Genomic DNA, 25,518 nt, shown 5'->3' on the forward strand with positions numbered 1-25,518 from the left:
TTTATTTGCCATTTAAATTGTAAGTTGGAGTCCATATTTTTCATCATAGTATAATTTAATGACGATTCAACAAATATTCGGTCCCGTGCTACTTTCTTATATTTGTAATTTGTTCATGTTTTCACAATTTATTTCATATAGATGTATATCCCAAATCTACGTTCCCAACCAATATTCTCTTGGGGGTTACAAATTCAATAGAATACAAATTTTTCTTTTCTGACCACACATTAGATGTGAAAGTGGACTTGGGGATACTCCAATGTGGGGACTTTACATGAATAAATTTCTATGTGGCAATTATCAGTACGATGGTTCCCTACCAATATGGGCCCTACTCCGAAAATTTTATGCGAAGAGGTTCTCTACCCCCCTTAGAAACAAAGATGCCAAATAAGGGCCAAAAATAGAAAAAAATGGCGAAGACTCCAAAAATGATCGATATCATGACCTGCTAAAGCGATTTAAGGTATCTTAAATGTTCAGGCAGAATTTTTGGAAGGATAGAAATCCTTTTCTTACTAAAAGTCCCATTCGCTCTACTATTTTGCACCCTTTATATTTGGCATTTTACTGATTGTACTCCCAAAAATTTTTGCATTTTGAGCTCTCATTGGACGGATTATTGTCACATGAAAGAAGTAGGGCCACGCTTTGAAATAAGCCCCATTAGTCTTTTTCGGTCATTTTTGTTTGTTTAAATGTCTGCGCATCTTCCAGCTGAAGCACGATGTAGGCCCTGGAGTTGAAAGGTAGATGTCAGTTACCATCGTATTTCGCACTTATTTCATTTTTTTGGTGAAAAATTTGTATATAGTGAAAAATTATTCTTTATTTTGTTCACAAAAAATCCACTGAATTCAATATGATATTACAAATTGAAAAAAATTGACAAAAGAAGAATAACAAATTGAAAAAATCTTTAACTTGTTCGCTGATTTTTTACAGCAACTGTTTAAAGATCCTTACAAAGTTTGTCAATAGAATGTACTTTTATTTTAAAATTCAATTCCATTGGAATTTTTTTTCGATATTTTCCCGTTTTGAGAATTGTTGCAATGAGATCTCTTTTTTCGTGTTTCTTTTTAACGATTTTGAAAAAGTAATTTTCTTTTAACTTTGGTGTGACCGCATTAAATTATTTCGGTATCATCTATTCCGTTTCGTACACATAATTCGGTACTACACTTCCATGTAACCCGTCATCAATTTCAGTTCTCAAGAAATCAAGTCAATTAAATAAATTGGTATTAATATTCGAATTCAAAAATAAAATATAAAAAACACTACAAATGTACATTAGAAAAAAGTAAGTCAAAATGGAAAAAAATCATGCAAAATAAAACATTACTATTGTACATTTCAAAAGTCAAAATGAAAATGTTAACATATCACATTTTTACGCGATTTTTTTGGATATTATCCTTTTCGGATAAGAGACAATTCCGAATTTGTATGAATCATTAAAATCAGTTCAGCGGTTCTTAAGTTATAAGCGTAGTAACTAACACAACTTTCATTTATATATATAGATATACATTTGGTAGGAACCCTTTACAATTATCCAAAAAAATGTGCTATATAATAGTGGACGCTATATCCGTTACGAATTTCAATTATAGTTTACACTTGAAAACAGCTAGGCTTCCTGTATTCCAAATATTGGCAGTGATTACCCCCTTCTCACCCTGTCTTCTATTTACAAATAACACGGAAATTTTTATTCACGCACGCATGCGATGTAGCTTCACTCACTCACAATGCCTATAAACGATGATGTGTTGATGATGATCATGACTGAACTTGCAATTCATATTAGCCGCTTGCGCACGCCCCGTCGTAGCATGAAGGAAACATTTACTAACACATTTTACCGCATTGCATTCAGCCATTTCTTTTTCATTTTGTCGGCTTATGTAATTTATGAATGCTGATGGCCCACAATTATTTGTACACTAAATCGAGTGAAACGCAAAAGCCTCTAAAATTCATTACTTATAGAAAAACACGTGAAAGAGAAACAATTATTTGTTATTAAAATTAATTAAATAAAAGTTGGTTTTAAATTGTATTCTTTCAAAGGAAACCTCACTGGCAGGGCAAATAATTAAATGCCACCATGCCATTATTTATACCTTAAAAGTACTCTTAGGCTGAAAGAGGGCACTCTCAGCTAGCATCTGTTATGTTCCAGTACTATTTTAATAGTAAAACTAGTAAAATAAAGAAATGTGCAGTGCAATTTCCGAGAACTACGTTGCCTAGAAAGTACGGAAACGTAACTCTAATAGAAATGTTAAAAAGGATTGCAACTCTTCTTATGGAAATTATGCTACTAATTTTACTTGGGAATTTTTTCCAGTGAAAAGTTGTAAGAGAAAATATCAATCGTCACACTTTTTATACCCTCCACCATAGTATGGAGGGTATATAAATTTTCCGTTCCGTTTGTAACAATTCGAAACATATATTTTAGACCCCACAAAGTATATTTATTCTTTATCATCATAAAAATCTATGTCGGTTTAGCGATGTCCATCCATCTGTGGAAATCACTGTAGCTTCCGAACGAAATGAGATAGGTTGATAATTTTTTTTCAGATATGTGTTAGGTCTGCAGGACTTTTTGTATTAAAAATGGGCTACATAGGTCTACATTTTGGTATAGCTCTCATACAACTGTACCGACAGATTTAAGGTTTTTTTGGTGTTTTAGTTACAATGTAACGCGAATTCGCTGTAAATTGGCAGTATGTGTTCCCATTATGTAAGAAACATCCTTGCATAGAACTGTCGAAATGGGTCTAAGTTTTGGTATAGTCCTCATATGGTACAGTTTTATTTCCTTATATTCGATATTTTGATGATTTTAGCTACATTATCCTCCGGATTCGTTTCAAATTATGTATTGTAAGTTCGAAATAGGTGCTACAGTCTGTAACCGTTTAGGCCACATATAACGTGACCTCCATATATTCCGTATTTTGATGATTTTAGCCACATTTTTCACAGGAATTGTATCAAATTTCTTATATGAGGCTCCTAATGGTTACTACAGCATATTACATGAAATTGCATATGCAGGTTCAGGCCTTGGTTTAGCCACCACAAAACGGTGCTTTTCTATATTCGATATTTTGATCACCGGAATTGTTTCAAGTTTCATATTTTAATATCGTAATGACCTATAAAAATGCATATTCAGGACCATGTCTTCGTATAAGCACCAATATAACGGTAACTCTCAACATTCGGTATTGTTATGGTTATAGCAGTATTTTTCAACGGAAAAATATTTTTCAAATTTTAATTGATTTCCCGCACAGGATTGGAGCTTGTCTTTATAATGTCTTCATAGCATTTTTAGGTTCTGCAGAGGAATTTTACACCTTTTTTCCAAATTATCGGCCTGTTTTTTAAGGTACAATACGAATGAAAGTTAAGAACAATGATGCTTTAGCTTGGTCTTACCGACTATTCTAGTTAAGTGGCACTACTACACCTTTTTTAGTTGTAATTCAAATAATTTATAAATTAATTTGTAACATTTCATTTGTAATTCGAATTATTTCAGTTGTTATTCGATTATTCGAATTAGTCAAATTGGGATTCGGATTATTACATTTGTAATTCCTTCAATTTTCAAATGGAACAATTCGAATTACGATTGAAATAAGTCGATTTACAAATAGAATAATTCGAATTAATATTGGAATTCTCAAAGAGGAACTGAAATAATTAGAATTGCAATTTGAATTGTCGAATTACAATTCGAATGATTCGAATTATAATTAATATGTTTCGAATAACATCTAAAGAAGGTGTATTCCTCTGTCGTGTGTATGTGTACTTATGGCAACATTCCATAGAAAATTATAGCTGTAAAAATTTTCTTCGACTGACTATTTTAACAAACTGTTGGACAAATTCGATAGCGACGGAGAGAAGGACGGTCTCTTTGCAACATATGAATACCAGCTCCTGATTTAAAAGGAAAAGCATACTTTGTGGACAGCAAATCTATTTTAGCGCTTTGATTTGAATTCACAGTGGGTTGTGCAATATTACCGAAATAAATACATGTAGGAGAAAACTCATTTGGAACATTTTTCAAAATATAGTAATTGGGGATATTGTTCCTCCTAATGTATACTCCCCTCCTTAGGACACTTCCCAATGTACACTCCAAAATCGTCAAAATATCCTTTACTGCATACTGTTTTATAATCACTGAACATTTTCTTGTTATTTTATAAAAAAATGTATTACCCAGTCTAATTCAATAAAAACTATAATTTTATCTCAAAATATAGCCCTGATCTACTACATTCTAATACTGATCTATGTCGAGTTGAATTTATACTGGCAATAATAACGAAATAGCAGACTTTCAAGTCTCCAAAAAATTATCTTTTCTTATAACTGCAGTCCCACGGATTTTAATTAAATGAACCCTACTGTATATTAGGATATCGATACTTATTACTGCACAACGATACTTATTCTCTACCAGTATTGCTCTTGAAAAAGAACAGTTTTGTATTTAATTTGTTTTCGTTCTTCTTTTTTATTCTCAAGATTATCTGGAGGAATAGTGATATGCTTACGAAGGCAGACGTTATGAGATTTGATTTCAATATTGTCGATGATATAACTCGTTTCGTTGTTTACGATCAACTGAAAACAACCAATGTTGAGTTTGAATGCGAATGTGAAACGTCAAGAACGTTTGGAATTTCCAGCCACTTGTTGGCTGTTTAGCTCTGAGCAATGAGGCTTAGTGTGATAAAACATGATATCTATCGTTTTCAGAGGCTCATAATTTAACAGTAGATTTGATATGGACAAGTTTTATTAAGCATTTGGCATTTTTAAGGCATTTGTATTCAATGTTAAGGCGAAACGAAACGGAGGTACTGTTTTGCTCAAAGTCGGATGTTTTTGTAGTTATTCATAACGAGTTGGATTGATCGTTTGATTAAGATAATGTCATTTTAAGTGTCAGCTTCCTTAATATATCATTTGAAATGATATAAATTTTATAAGTTTACACTTTGTGTAGAATTGAAAGAAAATATATCTAATTCTTGTCCCTATGAACGAAACTGGGAGTGTGCCCACTTTGTTACTCTTTTATTTATTTATTTTTGGCATCTTTTTGCGAAGAGTCATAGGCTAGAGGTACTTACTTTGGGAGGTCATTACACTTTTTATCCAAAAATACAGACACACAGCTCATGACCGAGCAAAAGTTGTTGTGGCACACATCTATCTAAACCAGACAAAGACAAACTTATTTGGTACAGACATACTTTCAGACATCCAAACATAACATTTGTTATGAATGTACATGCAGACATACATAGATATGCGACAATGTACAACATATGGTCTTCTGACATGAAAAAGTGGAATATGGTAACAGAGTATGAAAACGCGATATTGTCACCCAAATAAAAAAGCCGGATTGTAATTCTCTCTCGCACTCACACACACACGTACTTACGTGTTGTACATACATATACAGAATTAGATACAAAGTTTAGACGAAAACGTAGAGGTGTTGAATAGAGTCATCATCAAACGCGTACATGACTGACTTTAAGGTGTACCGTTAACACAGGTCTTGTCTTTGGTAGTCGCGAGGAAAACTATGAAAATGCTATTCACTTCACCTCTATTTCCGATGACTGTGGCTAATGCAATAATTGCTCGAAAGATATTAACACATGACAAACACGGCAGCAACAACAAGAATAACGACGACGATGACTATGACGGTGACGTTGATGGGGTGACAAAGTGGGTTAACCTCTCTCATGTCCACTGGTACGTGCTGTAACCATAAAAGGTCGAACTGTTTTCATGGATAAACTAAAGCGGTGGTCCAATTGCAATTTAACATGTCCATCAGATTTTGTAGCACCCCTTGTTCGTCGTTTGCGTTTCTTTTTTCTTTCGAGGTCATGGGTACTTAAACGCGTGCACAAAAACGTTGGAGAAATATGTTTATGATATTGCACGCACATATACTTAAATGAATATAATTATTTTTGGTTTTACTGAGACTAATCTATTGTGAAGAAATTTTGGGAAGGTTTTGCTATTTATCTCGTGAAATGTATCACAATAGATCAAAGGTTAAATATTAGAGGTGTTCAGTACAGGACAATACCTTAGCCTTGTTTACTGGATGCCATGCTTACTAGATGGTTGCGAACAATTGAAAAGTGTCTTCAAGCAATCTACTCAAAAATAAGAGCTTCCTTAGTCCAATTTCACTTAGGTTTTTTAAATTATCAACCATTAAATAATTTTGGATATCGTTTGTGTTTAAAAACAATCTAATGCCGATAAAGTGCCAATAGGTGGACTAAGTCATTGAAGAGGAAATGTGATCCTTTATTGATGTAGTTGTTGTTGTCACTTTCGAAAATATAACTGATATCTTAAGCATACCTATACATATATGACATTTGAATATCACATTTTATAAAAAAAAGATAACACCTAAAGTTTGGGAATTATATTAGGCTAAAACCTAAAAAAACTGAATTATTTTCGAACACATTCAAAAAAACAAAATTATATATATATATATATATATATATATATATATATATATATATATATATATATATATATATATATATATATATATATAAATATATAAATAAAAAATTGTAAACCGTAAAAATTAAGAGAAAATGAACATGATTACAGGTTTATTGGCTGATATGTTAATCTTGAAACAAAAGACGACAGGCATTCGAAAAATTGTTTAAGGTTTATTTATTTATATAAATCGAGAAAAAATCCGGGCTAAGCCGTAAACTTGTCTGCAGGATTCACTTAAATGTAATTTGACTATACAAATTTTTAACAAGTTTAATTTATTGCACGCTTGCCTTTTCTCTGTCAGAGATCGGCCAAAAATGAGTCCATTCGTTGCGATAGGGTTAGAAGTGTCGGAAGTGTCTGTTAAAATCTTTAAAATAGCGAATATCGGAAGATGCCGATATATGGGAGATATTGTGGAACTACATAGACAATTTTATTTCCGGGGGAAAAGTACTCACAAAGATCTCCTTGTGTAGAATTTTAGACAATTCCATTGAAAAATGTGGCTAAAATTATCAAAATATCGAATATCGGGGGTACCGTTTTATGGGGGGTATACGATATTGTGGACCTATATAGACAATTCTATTTCGGGGAGTAAAGTACTCACAAAGATCTCCTTGTGTAGACAATTCCATTGACAAATGTGGCTAAAATCATCAAAATACCCAATATCAAGGGGTACCGTTATAAGGAGGCTCTACGATATCGTGGACCGATATAGTCTATCTTCGAACTTGACCTGCCTGCAGACAAAAGACAGATCTGTGCAAAATGTTTGCATCCAATCTTAATTCGTTTTTACTGTAGCGTGATTACAACAGACGTCTTAGAATTGTACGCTGATCAAGAACATATATGTATATACTTTGATGGGTCTAAAAAACGGAATGACGAACTTAATATACTCTTCATACTATGTATGGTGGAGGGTATAAAAAATGGAAAAACATACAAGGAAATGGTGTTGTTCCTTAAAATATACATTCGAATTGTAATGCCGAAAACCCGGTCATTTTTTTGTTCACAAAAATGCCACAGGATAAAATATCTTGATATTCAAATATCTAACAAAGATTTCGCTCAGGAGATATTATTCAAGAACAAGAAATTTATATTTTCAATGTTCTTTTTCGCTCTTACCCAATCCTTGTTCAGAAAATCCTTATGCCTTTGCTTCATATCATAAGTTTAACTCAGAAAAGTATAGGAAACGCTTCGACTGCCAGAGCAACAACAACTATCCAGTGATGGCGAGAGATGAGGGTGATACACGTACATATGTGTTGATGATGGTAAAAGGATTTCTTCAGAATTTATATACTGAATTAAAATACTTCTTAATGTATGTTATATTGGCGATACAATAAAATTACCTTTATAATTTGGAGGCGGCGTCAGAGGCCTCAACTACTGAACGAATCGCAGATGATCGATGTGTCCACTACTGCAGGGACATATTCCAATAATGGAAGGGAAAATTGTGAAGTGCAAATCATTTTTTTTTTTTCATGGACAGATTCGACGAACCGAATATTTGGATATTTCATTATTTAATAATTAGCTTTAAATTGATTTACAATTTATGTCGCAGTATTGAGCAAGTGTTAAGCCTCGTAAAAAAGGCCTTGGCAGCCCTTCATATTTTGTGTCATCAAATTATTTAAAACTCAAAATAAATTAATATTCAATTGCAATAATAAAACCATTATTGATATTTTTCGACAAATTTGTGCAACGAATTACAAATTGTCCAATTAAATTTGACAGTCAAATTCCATAGACAACTTGCGAGTCACAAACAACTACAACAACAACAACATCAACTGATCTATGTGTTATGCACATCATACTGTTACAGACATTCATTCATACTTTTAACAATTAAAGTCATATGACGATGATCGATTCGTTTCGGCCGTTACGATTTTAAAAAGATTTCAAACAACCCACCGGCTGACAGAACGGCCGTCCGCCCAGTCAGCTGATCGTCTTTGTGGCTAGTGTGTGTGTGCGTGTTCGTTTTTCATTGCTAATCGAAAGGTGATAGCACGCCCAAGGTTAACTGCGTTTTGTTCATTTTAAGTTGCGTTATGCCAGATACTAGCTGCTGCCACTGTTTTTTGTTGTTTTTGTTGCTTCAGCATAAATGGCTTTCAGTTACCGAGTAACTACAATTAGTTTAAAATAAATAAAGATATAAGATTACTCTAATCATTGCTTTTAATTGATGGGCAAATATTGAATTTCTGTGCCTTAGTAGATATGCGGTTTTAAGAATTCGTTCACGTTCAGTTCACGGTCACTGACACTGAGACTGAGACGCTAATAAGCAAACAATAAATAACGGAGTGTTTGTAAACTATTAATAGATATTAAAATGATCGGTATACGAAAAATAAATAATATTTAATATTACCCGCTTAATCTGCTCAAATATTGGTATAAACTTTTTTCTGCCTAAAAATATATTTTTCTTCCTTACTTGGCATTTCTATGACATATTTAACATACACGCCACCTAATAATCAAAATATCTTCCCATTTTCTCTTTTTTCAGTTTACGGTAGCAGTGCGGATTTAAATGTCGCCATCGATGATGGAGATGCATCGCTCTACAACGGCGATGCAAATCACAAAGTCTGGAGCGGTTCACAGGATCAATTGGACAGCATTGTTATGGAAAGCCCCTACGACATGTACTCAGGCAATACATCAACATTGGGTCGACCGGCACGCATGCGACAAATGAGTCATCCAATTGAAGTTCCCCCACCACCCATGAAAGAGGAGAGTAGCAAAAAGAAGAAGGATAAAAAATCATCCAAGTCATCGAGCAGTCAAAGTTTGTCCGGCACCTTGATACGGCCAAAGCCAATCCACCCGGCAACAATGCAAAGACCTGGTATGCCAATTCCGGGCCCCGGTGGAAACATGATATACGGTCCAATGCCGGGACCACCGCCCCAGATGATGGGTCGGAACTATCACACAATTAGTCATCGAGGTTTTCCACCGGGTCCACCACCCCACCATCCCGGTATGCCGCCACCAATGATGCAGCATCCGCCTCCACACATGGGTATGCCAATGCAACTGCCCGTCATGATGCCGCAACAGTACGCCACACTTCAGCCCACGACTAGCACAAAGAAGAAAAAGAAGGATAAGAAAAACACAGGTATCCCTGTCGGAATGCCAATTGTGCCACCCATGTATGCCTATCATCACGCTCAGGCCATGGGGGGACCTGTACCTCCACCACCGCCACAAAGTGTTCTGGCGCAATCTGTAATCGGCGAACCAAGACCATTGTCGGTGTCAAGTCGAAAACTAGCCGCATCCATGGGTAATGGTCTTGACGATTCAGGAAACTCTGGAGCCGAATCACCGGGTGGTACTGGCATCTATCGACGCAAGGGCCACTTAAACGAGCGAGCCTTTAGCTATTCCATACGCCAAGAACATCGCAGCCGCAGTCACGGCTCATTAGCTAGTCTTCAATTCAATCCGCCAGATATGAAGAAAGAACGAGAAATTGCTCAAATGGTGGCCGGCTTGGATTTAAATGATGGTCCCAGTCACGACGATCCCCGCGCCATGGGACCCTCCACCCTGCAACGTAAACAGACGGCAATGATGAACGGCAACGGAGCCATTTACGGCAATGGAGGTGGTGCTGCCATCTATGGCAATGGGCCATCCAGCAGCTTTGGCAAACCTAGAAGATAGAAGTCCACGAGCAAGGTCCCCCGAAGTCGTTCGTAAATGGTTTAATAAACTTACTGGGAAGGGAGATCAAATCGCGTCCTAAATTCGTATAGAAGTCAAAATTGCTGACGTCAATCAGAATAGCAAGATTCCTTCCAATCCAATCCAATTCAAATCTATTGTTGATATTCGAAATAACGACGCGACGTCTCCCAGTCAATGCGCGAGCATGCCTAAGACAACTCCCTAACCCACATAACCGCCTAAGTTTTTATTTTCCATTCTTATTGTTATCTAGGTTTATCTCGAAGATAGTCGTAACATTTGTTAGGATTTTCACAATTTAGTTTACTTACTTACAAATACTACTGCATACATACTTATATCCGTTGTATAGGTTTTTGTTTTATGTCCAATGTTCGATCGCAACGAAGCTAGTTAGACCACAGATTGACCCATTTATGAAGCGCGAAAACAATTGTTTTGCGATGCTGGTCAACAGGGCGATCTATGTCAATTGTTGTACACAGCGGTAGTCTCTTATCCAAAACATTTTTCAAAGGATTGATACATCCCCTATGTCAATATACATCAAGCCTGTCATTAATTGAACAAAATATGTAAAGAAAATTCTAGAGAACATAATCGCATGTGCCTTATTAGGATATTAAAACGAGATTAAATTGTAAATGCTGTAACCATCCGGTGGCAGAATATTTGGTCCATCCACCTGTCGGAGATGAACATTTGGCGTTGTGAAATTTAATTTGAGTCCATTGATATTATGTATATAGCACACATACATACGTATCATACATGTGTGTTTGTTTATCAGTGCGAAGGAGTAGGCGAAGAATCTAGATCTAGTTATAGCATTACCAATTTGTAGAAATAAATACTTACAGTAGAGTCTCCAACTGTAAACAACGGATCCGCTCCGGAATGTTGAATTTTTGTCCATATTAGATACATTTAGCTTTAATTGTTTCTACGTATGTATACATGATGAGTACGCAAGTACATACATAGATGTTCGTGTAAACTATAAACTATTACATTGAAAACAAAAAAACGATTCAAACACCCTTATTAATTGTACTATTTATATAAATGCGTATTTACTGAAGAAGAAAAAAAAACACATATACTTTATTTTTATATTATACAAAACTATGTAATTTGTAACAAATAAAATAGTCTTAATATGTATGTATTCAAAACACATTCAACTGCATTTTTATTTATTTATTTATTTATTTATTTTCAATTAGTACAGAAACCTAGCCAACAGGGCCATGGACGGTTCAAAAAACTTCTATACATGACTACTCTAAATTAATTATAATATCCTTAACCCTAAAAGAATTACTTAAAATTAAACACTAAAACAAATTAACAAAAAATGAATAAAATTAACAATTGATTGATGGTTCCAAGAACTCCTATACATGACTACTCAAAACTATTCATAAGATCCTTAATCTTAAACATAACATTAAAAAAATAACAAAAAAAAAGATTAGCAAAAATCACAATTCATTGAAGATTTAGATAAATCAACTATGCAAGGAAAAAAAACAAATTAACACAAGAAAACTATATATTTTAAACAATATTGAAATGAGCATATAATTTACGCCTATAACATTTTAGGGAAGAATTGAATGTCTTAAGATTAGGTGGCAGATTGTTGAAAATGCGAGCAATTCTTACATAGAAGGATTTTTCCAACAGAGGAGTCAAGCGTGGTATAACAATTTGCAGGTTCCTTACAGATCTCGAAAACTTAAAAAGGTGCAAAAGAGTAGAAGATGTCCTCAATTTAAAATGTTTGTAGAAGAACAACATTGACCTTAAATTCACAAAACACTCAAACGAACAACCAAGAAACTCTTTCACAGAAGGAGATATATGATCACGACGTTTGACACAAAAAACATATAGCATTACCCTATGAAACAATAGTTTTAACTTACGAAAAACAAAACCGTAGCTACCCCCAAAAATCTCAATACAATATAAAAAGTGAGGCATTATTAATGCATGTACCAACTGAATTCTAATCTTCTTAGGCAAAACTATGTCCAAGCAGTACAACTTCTTAAAAAAAAGTCAACTTTGGACACTAAAGAATTCACATGCACATCAAACACCAAACCAGAATCAAGAAACAAACCAAGACATTTCATCGAGCTTACAACATTTATAGGCGTCCTATAAATGGAAACTCTAATTGAATCCTCTTGCAAGTTCCCAAAAAACATAACTTTAGATTTTTGAGTATTTATTGAGAGACCGTTACAGGACAACCAAGTTACCAACATATTAATATTAAAATCAATTGACGACTGCAACACATAAATAAACACATATTCTTCTTTAAACAAAATTTGAATGTCATCAGCAAATGCAAACGACATACAATTCCTACGGTGGGTCATTATTGCAATCATTCTCTGGAATAAATTTACTTTAATAAAACCTGAGAGTTAACGCCAACTGTAGGATTCTGCGAATTGATATGAATATACCAATTGAGGTTGGTCTGCATAATTGAGTGGAATATCCATTATTGAGTGGAATATCCCGAAATATTTGTTGGAGAATCCATTTAGAACATTCATTCCTTATAATCCAAATATTAAAGACATAGTTCGTAACATTGTGTAAACACTAATATTATACACTTAGCCTATGGCTTATTCATCTTTGGTGTATTTTTTATCTTTAGACGAAATCCATTTCAGGACATTTGGAGTGGATTAAAACATGTCCGTCGGTCCGTCTGTCTGGACAGATTGTATCCATTCTGGCATATCGTAATATTTTTGCTAAAATTAGATTGTGTTCGGAAAAGTCCACAAAAAGAAAGTCCACACAAAGGTATAGTTCACACTAACCGCATAGTTTTCACGCAGTATTGATTCACTCCTTCTAGTACTTTTTTTTACAACAGGCCAATTTGTTGTTGCTCGATCCCTTTATTGTTGTTTTTATAAAAACAACGTTTGTTTATTATTGGAGAACAATAGTAATGTTTACCAGGGGGTAAGGCAGGGAATACCTAGGTTTCGTAAAGAGCCACCAATCCTCATCAGTTCCCTTGTTCCCAGATCAATTTTAAATAAAACTTAACATACCCCATATTAGAGCAAATGTGAAATCTACTGAAGTTGAAAATTTTTCAAAAACATAAATTTAAAAATGTGAAATATGGAAGGTAGCATGGTACAATAAAAAGGTAAGGTAGAGCTATCAGCTGATTACAATTTTTTTCTAAGTGTGCCCGACTTCTGCTAATTTTTTGTATGTATTTATTGTTTTGAAAAATGAAAACAAAATATTTTCAAAACCAATGATTGGAAGACACGTAGATTGCGGCTCGCGCATTAAAGCTATTAACTAGTTTAGCCATGAAATTGAAAGATTAAACAGTTTAGATCATATTTTCAAGGGAAATTCCAGACATTTCATTCACTTTTCGCGCTATTTGACTCATTTTAAAAATCTGGAAAAATATAAAAAAATGAAATCAACTTGTAGCATATAATTTTGAACGAGTCTGGCAGTAAGCGTGCATGGCCTCAGGGCTGTGTTTCCGCAGTTTTACGAAGCTGTTCTACCTCCTTATTGTACCATGGAAGGTAGCATATTTGAAGTAATTCAAACTTGGCACATAGTAATAAATGGATAAGAATTAAGGTGAGGGTACATAAGCAGCCTGGCATCATGTGTAGGCATATTAAAGGGAATCGACGGCAGAATTCGAGTGCGCCTTTGGAATCCCTTTATGATATATCATAAAATATGCCACGCGAAGACTCAAAACTGCTAATATACTCACACTTTAAGACTCTTGGTACCAGCCCTCACAAAACTTCAAAAGGTGACAGTAAGCAGGTCAACTTAGTAATTATTCCCATGGTGCCAGAAGTCAAAATTTCACCGTAATTGTATAAAATTCGGTACTTCGAGTTCGAACTAGGATCTGTCGCAGATGGCAGAACATTAATATAAGTCCAGGGTTTTAGATAGCCCCTATATTTGGTCGATTTTCTAAAGAATTTGTTCTGCACCCGCTGGGGAAACATCTGAGTATTCGGTGTTTTGATGATTTTACCCACATTTTTGAATAGAAAATGTATTGTTGGTGTTAACTATAGGTATGAAACATTGTAGCAGACATTGTATTGATAACAATCCCTGTAGCAACAAATTGCCTAAGTAGGTCCACCTTTTATGTATAGCCCCCATATAATGGTACCGCTCACTTTGTGATATAAACTGTGTTCTCCTTCCGATTTTACTGGCATTTGTAGTTTAACTGCAAATATCAATACTTTTATTTTAAAATCTTTGTTTAATGTTATAAAAGATGAGCGAACTGGCCTGAAAATTTCGAACCAGGTAACTCACTACTTGGCTAGGATTCTTTCAGTCCTAAACTTTAACACCTATATATTTTTCGTCGACCGGTTCATAATCTATTCTGGTTAGACCTCGATTTCCATACGAAATGTCATAGTGATGGGTAATTGCGGTCTGAAGTTTTTGTTCTGTCTGTTTTCTTTAGGGTTTGTATGGCGGTAAAACAGTAAAGGTAGTCTCATTTGCCAAATTGTTTTTTTTAATTGAATTCTTTTAATTAAAATGTGTTACATATCTAAAAAATTTTCCTATGACGAGTGGCATATTTTACAAAAAAATAAATCATGGGAGTCGCTCGAATGAGCGAATTGTATCCACCAAGTAAACAATGAAAAATGATGTGAGTTCAACAATCGAAAACAAAACAAGTAAAAAAGCAGCTAAGTTCAGCCAGGCCGAACTTTTAATTCCGCACACCATTTGGAAGGAACTTGAAAAATTTGCAAAAAAATCGTCGAAAAATGCCGCTTGAATGAAAACCGTTATATGGGAGCTATAGGAAATTTGGAACAATTCCGGTGATAATATCGTTAAAATCATAAAAATAGCGAATATCGGGAGGTACCGTTGTATGTGCTATACGAAGACGTGGACCTTTATGCCCATTTTTTTTGTCTTATACATGCATTAACACCTTCAAATACGAGATTTGGAAAACTCCCGGTGGATATGTCGATAAAATCATCAAAATACCTAATATCGGGAAGAATCGTTCATGTCATAGGCTGTAGAACTATCACGAACTGTAAATACGAAAATAGAAATAGTTCCGGTCAATAATGTCCCTAATATTATAAAAATAGCGAATATTGGGAGGTATCGTTATGTAGGGGCTATACGAAGACATGGACTTGCATAAGCAATTTTTTGTCATATGCTGAAGTACCCATTAAGATCTTCCAGTACGAGATTTAACACAATTCCGTTGAATAATGGGGCTAATATCATAAAAATGCCAAATATCGGGGGATACCGGTGTACGGTCAATTTACGAACTGGCAAAATACACATGTGTGCAAAATTTTAGCCATTTACCTCAATTGGTTCGAACGGACATTTCTAAATATACTCAGAATTTTACGCTGATCAAGAACATATATTTTTTGTTGGGTCTGACATGAGTATTTCAAAGAGTTAAAAGCGGCCACCTTATTTTGATGGAGGGTATAAAAATACGAGGGTAATGCAAAGTATGTTTTTAACTTTGAAATCTTTTAAAAAAATAATCTTCTATTAATTACCGTTTAATGAGCCCAAGTTTTTGTTAGAATTGTTTGAAAATGAGACAAACTTTCTCCATACCCTTATCAATCTGCGGAACACTCTAATATACAAGTCAAACGCATAGTTTTTTTATTACAAGCAATCCTTAATATTGCAACATGTCGTTGTCAATAAGCGATCACCTGACCATCTACGGCGTCCAGATACACAGATACGGCCAAAATATGTTCTTCAAGCAAATTGTAGCCAGTAATGGCAGCAGCAGCCAGTACTGGTTATTTTGGCCTGGAAATTATGCTCGAAACACGTTTATTGATCGATTCGCAAAATATTCGACTGGCAACGTGATTTTGGGCTGACGGTTGTTTATTTATTTTATTTTCGGTGGAAGTGTATTGGTCCGCTGGTGGTTTAGCTGTTCGCTGAATTGGTACATGGAATTATGCTGGTGAAAAATGATCGCGTCTTTTGAGCGAAATTGCGTAAGATATTTTACAATTACAATTGAGCAAGCAGGCAGAAGAAAAACAAAAAACAAGTGCGTATGTGGCATGATCACCTTTTTGTTTTCGAAGACCTGAAAAACGACTTCGGCCAACTGCAACGACACGAATGAGAAACGCGGGTCTTAAGTAATTTCGGAGTTGGGTAAAGGTTTAATTTTTGGGTTTAATATGGATTTATGCTGTTTTGCACTCCGCAATACTCTATCACCAGTAGTCGCTTGGGCGCGTAAAGATAGAAAGCTCCTGACTTTATGCAGCCAAACTCGAAGCAATGCAAAAAAAAAAAAACCTGCCGAAAAAAACACTTCAATGCAAGTGCCCATAAACGTTCGTTCAGATCAAAAGATGTAATGATTTTTACTTTGTATACTTTTTTTGCTGACTTATTGTTGGCCAATTGACCTCCTGCCTGAACAAAAGCTTTCACCATCTTAATCAGTCAAATCAACGTCATTAGGTTGAGTTAAGGGTGTTACCATAAAAACTAGTTTTGTTTTTCTGTTCCCACGTCAATTGATGTCGATTGAATCGGATTTAACTTGCGAATAAAAGTGAGAAGAAATACATATTATGATCGGCCTTTAACAAATTTATCATTTTTAACACATTTCGAGAATTTATGAAAAAACGCATTACGAATGTGAGGGGCTTAAAGACCAAATCGGACACTACATATATATGGGAGCTATAGCTATATTAACTCATTTTCACCAAATTTTTTACTTATGGGCTTAATTCGGTCGAACATACCAAAATCGTACATAATAAACCTCAAATGGGATGAAGATGTAAAAATCACTAACTGAACCACGAAGTAATGCTTAAGTGGTTCCGGGGTGAAGGTTCCAAGTTAGGACCACAATTGATAGCGCGCTATTAGTTTGTCCATAAAAACAAATAGCTCGTCTATAGAGAAATTGGAGACATTTTTTTTACAGATATATTGAATGTAATTAAATTGTTTAACCTTTGTAGGGGTGGTACTTAAAGGAAGGGTCAGAATTATCAGTTTTATAAGAATACTATAACATGACTAGCTGATAAGCCAATTTCGAATTTAATAATTTGCCGTTTCGGATTAATTTAGGTGTAAATGTTCATTATTTTGCATGGATAAAAAATTTCGAATTTCGAATTTTTGGACAAAAATTATCAATATTATTTGATGTTACTAGGTCCAACAGAATTAATCTTTGGTCTATACAGGTAGTTCGGAATAGCCTTTATTCAATAAATGAGAAATTGTTAGTATTGCATATTTAATTTGCCTGTTAAAAACTTACTCTGATCCAGAAGAATCATTGAAGATTTGTTGTCCCCGTGCAAATTGGCTATAGGCAAGAATTTTGGATCTACAGATATCGTACCCCGCTTTCTTCGAACATTCGGGTTTCAACCACGGAACTCATTTTACAACTATGCATTTCGTGTCCACGCTGTCTTCCAATTGTCCGTGTATTTTTTGTAAAGATTTTTCTCAATCGGCGTTTAAAATCCTTAGAATTTTTCAACGTCTTAACGCTAAGACGCTTTGAAATCAATCTTTCTTTCATTTTTATGGATAGCGATATCATTTTTAATGGTTAAAAAAAATATTTTGTTAAGTCTTCTTGACAAAAAAATAAAAATAAATAATAAATAAATTGTCAATTTTGGGCTTACTTGCAGACCTTGTGCAAGCCACACACGATACAACAGATTGTATTCAAGATTGTGTCGTTTGTGACCCGGTTGTACGATGTTGTGTCTCGATTGTACAAAGTATCAAAATTTTTTGATATTTGGCATGTTGTACCAACCGATTGTAACGTTTGTGGCCATGTCGCATACAATTTCATTTTGTGTTTATTTTTGAAGAGGCAACTCCATTGTTTCGAACATCGAAACAATACAAAATGTATGTATAAATAAAATAGAATTTCAAATTATAAAGTGGAATTTTAAAAAGTTAATAATAAATAAAAGCTATTCTGTCTAGTAAAGAGCTTGAAAATAAAATAATAGCGAATTTTACTATTATTAGGCAAAAATGTGTTTTCATTGTCTTGCAGTCAAATATTATATCAAAAAGTGCACAAGTGTATATGAAAAAATGAAATTAAATCACAGAACGTCATATCGGATCTGACACTAGTATTACTATAGAGTCAAATCAGCTGGGATTTGCTAGGGTGCAATAATTATACTATGGGGAAATTCGACTTTTCTTTTACAACTGCAATAAAAATATTAATACTTTTTGGGAGCACAACAACGATTTTGATACATTGCTTTAATTTTATTTCAAATCTCTTTGCGTTCACAGAATCGTATACTGCGTCCCAGAGCAACAACATTCTTTAGCTTCTTACAAATAAAAATTCTATTTTTTTCGTATAATAATAATTTAAAAATTTGGAAATTTACTGAAATAAATTAAAACTAAAACAAATTTAATACTTTAAAATTTGCATTGAAACAATGTACATAATATAGACAATGCGCAGGAAAATATGGAGTTATGGTTATTCATTCTGCTGACCCTTTGTAGGGAAGGTTCCGAAGGATTGAGTAAATATTGTATAGGGTAAGTGTGCCTAAGTTCGGCATGTCCCAGTAGTCGACACTTTTTATTTTTAAGCCCAAATAAATGAAACTATTATAACTAAATGTATTTTGTTTACTTCAAACATATTGTCAGCTGTCTTTGTGTACAATTTCGGTAAGAAAGGATGACTTATTCTAATAAAAATTAAATTTTTGTCTGTGAAGGTCCTCAACAATCAATATTCTTAAGAAAAGTACAATAAAGACGTCGAATCAGTTTAACTAAACAAAAATATTATATTTTTATGAATTAATTTATTATTATTAATTATGCTTACAAAAAAATTGGTATGCCGACTGCTGGAACATGCCATACCGACAATTGGCAAGTGGTGCCGACTACTGGCAAAAAACTACAAATTTATGAAATTTAATAAAAAGTTATTAAAACTTTATTTATTATTGCAAAAACTATACAAAATTTCGAATCTGAATAAATTAACTTTGTAATAATTGAAAATTTCCATTCAGAATTGTGAGCGATTAAAAACGCGAAAATCCTAAAAGTGCCGACTACTGGTACACTTACCCTATTTCATATCTGACCAAAACTTCATCATGTCACGGTTATCCAAAAATTTGACTCGTTGTGGGGAGTGGACTCTTTTATCCAGATATCTGATCTTGTGCCAGATCTTCTGTTGGAAGAAATATTGAGATATGCTAAAATTTGAAGTCAATCGAACTCTTTTTTCACATTGTATAAGAATTATTATTCAAAAATTTTACGATATATGGGGGGAGGTATTCGATATGTTCCAGTTTCTCATCTGAGCTCATAAAAATATTAGGATTTGCAGAGTTGGAACCAAATCTGGTGATTCTGTAAGGTAGATTATTTTCTGTGAAAATTATGACATCTCTTGTAGGAGGTACCAAAAAGTTTGAACAGATTTGCCCATCTGCGAACTCGATTTAAGTCCTTTCGCGAGTTATCATACGTCCCTGCCAGAAGGACGGATACCCCTAGATCCTCTCCAAATGTCCTGAAACGAATTTGGTCCAAAGAGACCTAAGGTCTTAAACCGTTATATCGACGGGGCACGTTATGGCTGCATCAAATGTTATATACCACTTATAAGTAGAGCGTTATACGTGAACTCAGCTGAGGAGAATGCGATTTCCATATATAGGAAATCTTCTTCTGAATACATCGATGTTTTATTTATATTTTTTACTTATTGCATTTAAATTGCGCAACATGCATTTTATTTCTGAAATAGTGTTTTCTGATATACATATACACAACATCCAGTTAAAATAAAAGATGCTGACATGTTTAAGCCGAAATATCGCAGGTTTTGAGTGGTTGAGAGCACAACAAGTTGATGGCCTGAATTAATAATCATGATTCTACATCTATGACGTTGGCGCTCTGTACAGCTTCCTATTTCCGTTTGATATTGGTCTAATGCGTTCTGAAAATAATAATATGAACAAAAACATATTTAATTAATTCCTCGTATTATATCTCGTGTTAAATGCGCGCTTTGAAAATAAACAGTTGTCATCTCTGATTTTGGGTGTATACAATGGATTTATGAATATAGATTTTGACAATGAGATGATATATGGGGCTTGTAAGAAGGCCTGGGCCTGCATAGACAATTGTCTGTCTTAGACTGTAGTTCCCATTACGAACTCTCTCTAAACACCTCCGGTGAATGATGTCGCTAAAATGATCAAAATACCGAAAATTGGGATGTTCCATTATATGGAGGATATACGAAGACGTGAGCCTGCATAGGCATTTTTATACCCTACACCACATAGTGGTAAGGGTATTATGTCTTTGTGCATGTGTTTGTAACATGAAGAAGGAAGCGAGATAGACCCATAGTTACTTTTGAGGATCTCCATAGAATCACTTTCTGAGTTGATTTATGCATGTCAGTCCGTCTGTCCGTCCGTCTGTCCATGTATTCTTGTGAACAAAATGCAGGTCGCATTTATTATCCGATTGAGATGAAATTTTGTACATATCATTTGTTTGGCCCAAGGACGAACCCTATTGAAATTGGAGATAATCGGTCAAAATTTAGATATAGCTCCCATATATATCTTCGTCCGATTTGCCTTTTATTGTGCACCAAACGTGTAATATCAGTCCGAATAGTATAGAATTTTGCACATACAACCAGATTAGGCCTAAAAATAAGTACGCTAAATTTGATCGAAATCGGTTCAGATATAGCTATAGCTCCCATATATATTGTTCATCCGATTAGTTGTTTTTGTCCTCCGCAGCCGTAATATGCACTCTGCAACAACAATATTTGAGGGAATATATCAAATACAGCTCAGAAATACATTTGCTAAATTTTATCGAGATCGGTTCAGATTTGGATATAGCTCCCATATATAACTTCGTCCGATTTACCTTTTATTGTGCACCAAACGTCTAATATTTGCCCAAATGGGATGAAATTTGGTACTTATGACCGAATTGAGTCTAGAAGCTAGTATGTCAAATTTGGTGAAGATCGGTTCAGATATAGCTATAGCTCCTATATATATTGTTCATCCGATTTGTAGTATTTGTTACCCACAGCCGAAATATGCACTCCGTAACAACGATATTCAGGGAAATATATCAAATTAGGCCTGAAAAAAAGTATGCCACATATGATCGAACTCGGTTCAGATATATCTATAGCTCCCATATATATGGTTATATATATCTTTATATATCTTTCTCCGATTTTAAATTAATTTAGCACCAAATGGGCAATACAAGTCCGAATTTCGGCATATTTAGTCCTTTGAACTTTAAATTATAATTATAATCATAGCGTGTATGATTGAATTTTCCCATAAAAACTTTTAATTGTTATGTGGAGCTCTACTAAATTAGCAAAGTGGTGTAGGGTATCAAAAAGTCGGCCTCGCCCGACTTTAGGACTTTCTTTACTGATTTTTTCATAGGCTACAGTACCCATTACGAATTCAAGGTTTTTTTTTTTTAACAAATCCGGTGAAGATCGTCCCTAAAATCGTCAAATATCTATTTTCGGGGGGTACCGTTGTAATGGGGCTATACGATATCGTGGACCAATATTGGCAATAATCTTCCAAGGGATTAAGGAAATCCGTATGTGGATTTTCAGACAATTTTATTGAAAAATTTGCCTACAATCATCAAAATATCGAATATCGGGTAACCGTTGTAAGGGCGCTATACGATATCGTAGACAATTATCTTCCAGGGGTTAAAGACATTTTCATTGACAAATGTGGCTAAAATCATGAAAATACCGAATATCAAGGGTACGTTGTATGGGGGCTAAATGATATCATGAACCTATATAAACAATTCTCTTCCAGAGGGTAAAGTACTCAGAAAGAGTTCCTTGGAAAATGTAGCTCAAGTCATGAAAAAACCGAATAACGGGGGGGTACCGTTGTATGGGGTAATAATTCTCTTTCAGAAGGTAAAGTACTCAGAAAAAAGTCCTTGTGTGGATTTTCAGACAATTCTTCGAAATTGATCTACTTGCAGACAAAAGAAAGATCTGTGCAATATCCCGCATTTTCAGTAGAATCGAAATCGACCATTAAAGTATGTTTACGTTAGAGCTTTTTTCCGGGTTAACCTTGATTATGAAGATTTATTTGAGGTTTATACAATGGAATTGGCAATTTAAACCGACTGAGTTTTCAAAATCCTTTACAACGGAAATGTACTATTGCAGAAAATTTTCAATGTAAGTTTTCCTTATAATATATCTACTATATGTTGTGCAGATTTTGGCTAAAGTTTTAATCTGTTTATTTGTAAAGCTGGCTTAAAAAATCATTCGAGGACTACACAACAACTAGCAGCACCGAAAAAATATTCTCAAGATGAATGACATAAAATGTTGTGTTTTGACAGCATGGGAAGAAACCAGGACTAGGTCCCAAATGTCAATGTTTATATGTGTTTTTGAATTGAAAAATATTGGAAGTGTTTCTTTGTCTCTTTTTTTAAGGGAAAGAAATATTTTGTAATTTTTAGTTTTTCGAGTTTTCAATTATCTGTTTTTACAACAACTTAAATTTTCATCTTTTTTTGTTATGTTTTTTTATTTTTTACGTCAATTTTTAATGGAAATTCATTGAAAGAAATAAATAATTTTTTGGTCAGGAAAAATACTTCCTGTAAGTTGTAAAGACCAGTGCAGAAAGGCTAAAAGTCGGGCGGGGCTGAATTTATCATACCCTATTCCACTTTGAATTTTTAGTAGAGCTACCCATAACAAATAAACGTTTTTATGGGAAATTTTTTTAGAATTAAATCATATCAACCATAGTATGGAGGGTATATTAAGTTTGTCGTTCTATGTCGATTTAGAGATGTCTGTCTGTGGAAATCACTCTAGCTTCCGAACGAAATGAAGTAGGTTGACAAAATTTTACTCAAATGTATATTATGCATTATCATGTATCATCATGTATTATCATGTGCAGGACTTTTGGTATTGAAAATGGGCCATGTAGGTTCACTTCTTCGGTACATCCCGATATTCGGTATTTTCATGATTTTAGCGACATTATTTACCGGAATTGTTTTAAATTTGGTATTTGAAATTCGTAATGGATACTACAGCCCAGGACAGAATATTGTCTGTGTAGGTCCACGTTTTCGTATAGCACCCATATAACGGTATCTCCCGAAATTTGGTATTTTTATGATTTTAGCGACATTATTCACCGGAATTGTTCAAATTTGGTTTTTAAGTTCGTAATGAATACTACAGTCCATGACAGAAAATTGACTTTGCAGATCCATGTTTTCGTATAACCCCCATGGTACCTCCCCATATTCGGTATTTTGATGATTTTAGCTACATTATAAACCTAATAATTGTTTCAAGTTTTGCATTTGAATATTGTAATAGGTTATGAGAAAAGTTGCACCAGTCCACGTCGTCGTATAGTCCCAAATATAACGGCTACATTCGGTATTTTTAGGATTTTAACAGAATTTTTACCAGATTTTATTTTTGAAAAATGACAAATTCGTTCCGAACGGTTGAGGGTATTCAAAGATCGACCCGGCCAAACTTACAGCTTGTTAAATATGTATTATGGTTTTAAATCAGTTATAATTTAAAGTAACTCATATATGAGAGTTATAACCTCCTCTGAGTCGATCTCTACTGAATTTGACGGAGGCATATGTGTCTGAACCAATGTTCACAAAAATTGATCCTATTTTAGCTGATATTACATTTTTTTTATCCACATTAAACAAGAAATCGCATGAATATACGAGTATATATGGGATCATTTTTGCTGCATTAGTGTTTGTATACCCTCAGCAAAAGAGTGTCAAACAACGGCTTTATACCTTAGGCCCCTTTTGGACCAAATCCGTTTCAAGATATTTGGAGTAGATCTAAGGGTGCCCATCCGTCCGTCTGTCTCTCTGGCTGGTACATACAATAACTCTAGAAGGGAGTACCCGATTTGATCCAAACTTAGTACATCGTAAGTTAATTGTAAAACTTGTATCGAGTTCTGAGATGGACAATATCGGTGCACTCTTTCCGCTACCTCCCCCACAAAGGGTCAACATTTTGATAGAAAATAATTTAGCTCATAGAACAAGAAAGGATCATCTTATTTTACAAAAATGTTGCATTTAATAAGCATAACTCTTATTTTTACAAACGAAAGATCCGTCGTGAAGGTGGAATATATAGGACCACTCTTTCTGGTACCTCCCTCACAACAGGTCAAAATTTGGATTTAAGTCAACTTTTAATAGAATGCGAAATAAGAATTAATCGGTTATTCATTCTAAGCTTCACACGCGTTTCAATATTTCCAATAGCACAAGATATAATGTAATGATGAAATATATATCAGATCACTCCTACTGGTACCTTCCCTACAAAGAGTCAAAATTTTGAATAATTTTATCTCTCACATCATGCGAAACAAGTCAGTATTTTTGTTTATCTAAATATTTCTTTCAAACTGAGATCTGATTTATATATTGGTAATGATTAAACTATCTCTATAAACAAAAAATAAATGAACTTGTAAAAATTCGGTACGTTCAGCCGGGCCGCTCGGAAAGAATTTGGCAATTAAAATAAAATAATAATAAAAAATCCGTTCAAAATTCTGTTAAAATCTTAAAAATACAGAAAGTAGCCGTTATATTATGTTCTACACGACGACATGGACCTGCAGGCAACTTTTGTCATAAGCTATTACAATATTCAAATGCGAAAGTTAAAAAAATGCTGTTTAGAATGTAGCTAAAATCATCAAAATACCTAGTATAGTTAGGTATCATGGGGGTTTTACTAAAACATGTACCTGCACAGACAATTTTCTGTCATAGGCTGTAGTATCCATTACGTACTTCAAATACCAAATTTGAAACAATTCCGCTGAATAATATCGCTAAAATCATCAAAGTACCGAATATCGGGAGCTACCGTTATAT

At 34.2% G+C, this 25,518-nt stretch overlaps 1 protein-coding gene and 1 long non-coding RNA gene across 2 annotated transcripts in view; one reads left to right on the forward strand and one right to left on the reverse strand.

Annotated features, from left to right (window-relative positions):
* LOC101892813 (uncharacterized) overlaps positions 1-11,556 on the forward strand; it is a 30,988-nt gene extending 19,432 nt beyond the window's left edge. Inside the window, exon 3 of the mRNA XM_020038483.2 lies at positions 9,182-11,556. Coding sequence (XP_019894042.1) covers positions 9,182-10,353 — 1,172 coding nt within the window. The 3' untranslated portion in view covers positions 10,354-11,556. The remainder of the gene's footprint in view (positions 1-9,181) is intronic.
* A 5,879-nt stretch (positions 11,557-17,435) lies between these two features.
* On the reverse strand, positions 17,436-18,250 carry LOC109613532 (uncharacterized). Its single transcript, XR_002195046.2, has 3 exons — positions 18,153-18,250; positions 17,774-18,036; positions 17,436-17,711 (listed from the first exon to the last, which is right to left on the reverse strand). It is a non-coding gene; the product is annotated as an uncharacterized LOC109613532 (long non-coding RNA).
* Between the last annotated feature and the right edge of the window lie 7,268 nt (positions 18,251-25,518).

The sequence above is a fragment of the Musca domestica genome, unplaced genomic scaffold (assembly GCF_030504385.1).
Source record: "Musca domestica strain aabys unplaced genomic scaffold, Musca_domestica.polishedcontigs.V.1.1 21, whole genome shotgun sequence".
Classification (NCBI taxonomy): domain Eukaryota; kingdom Metazoa; phylum Arthropoda; class Insecta; order Diptera; family Muscidae; genus Musca; species Musca domestica.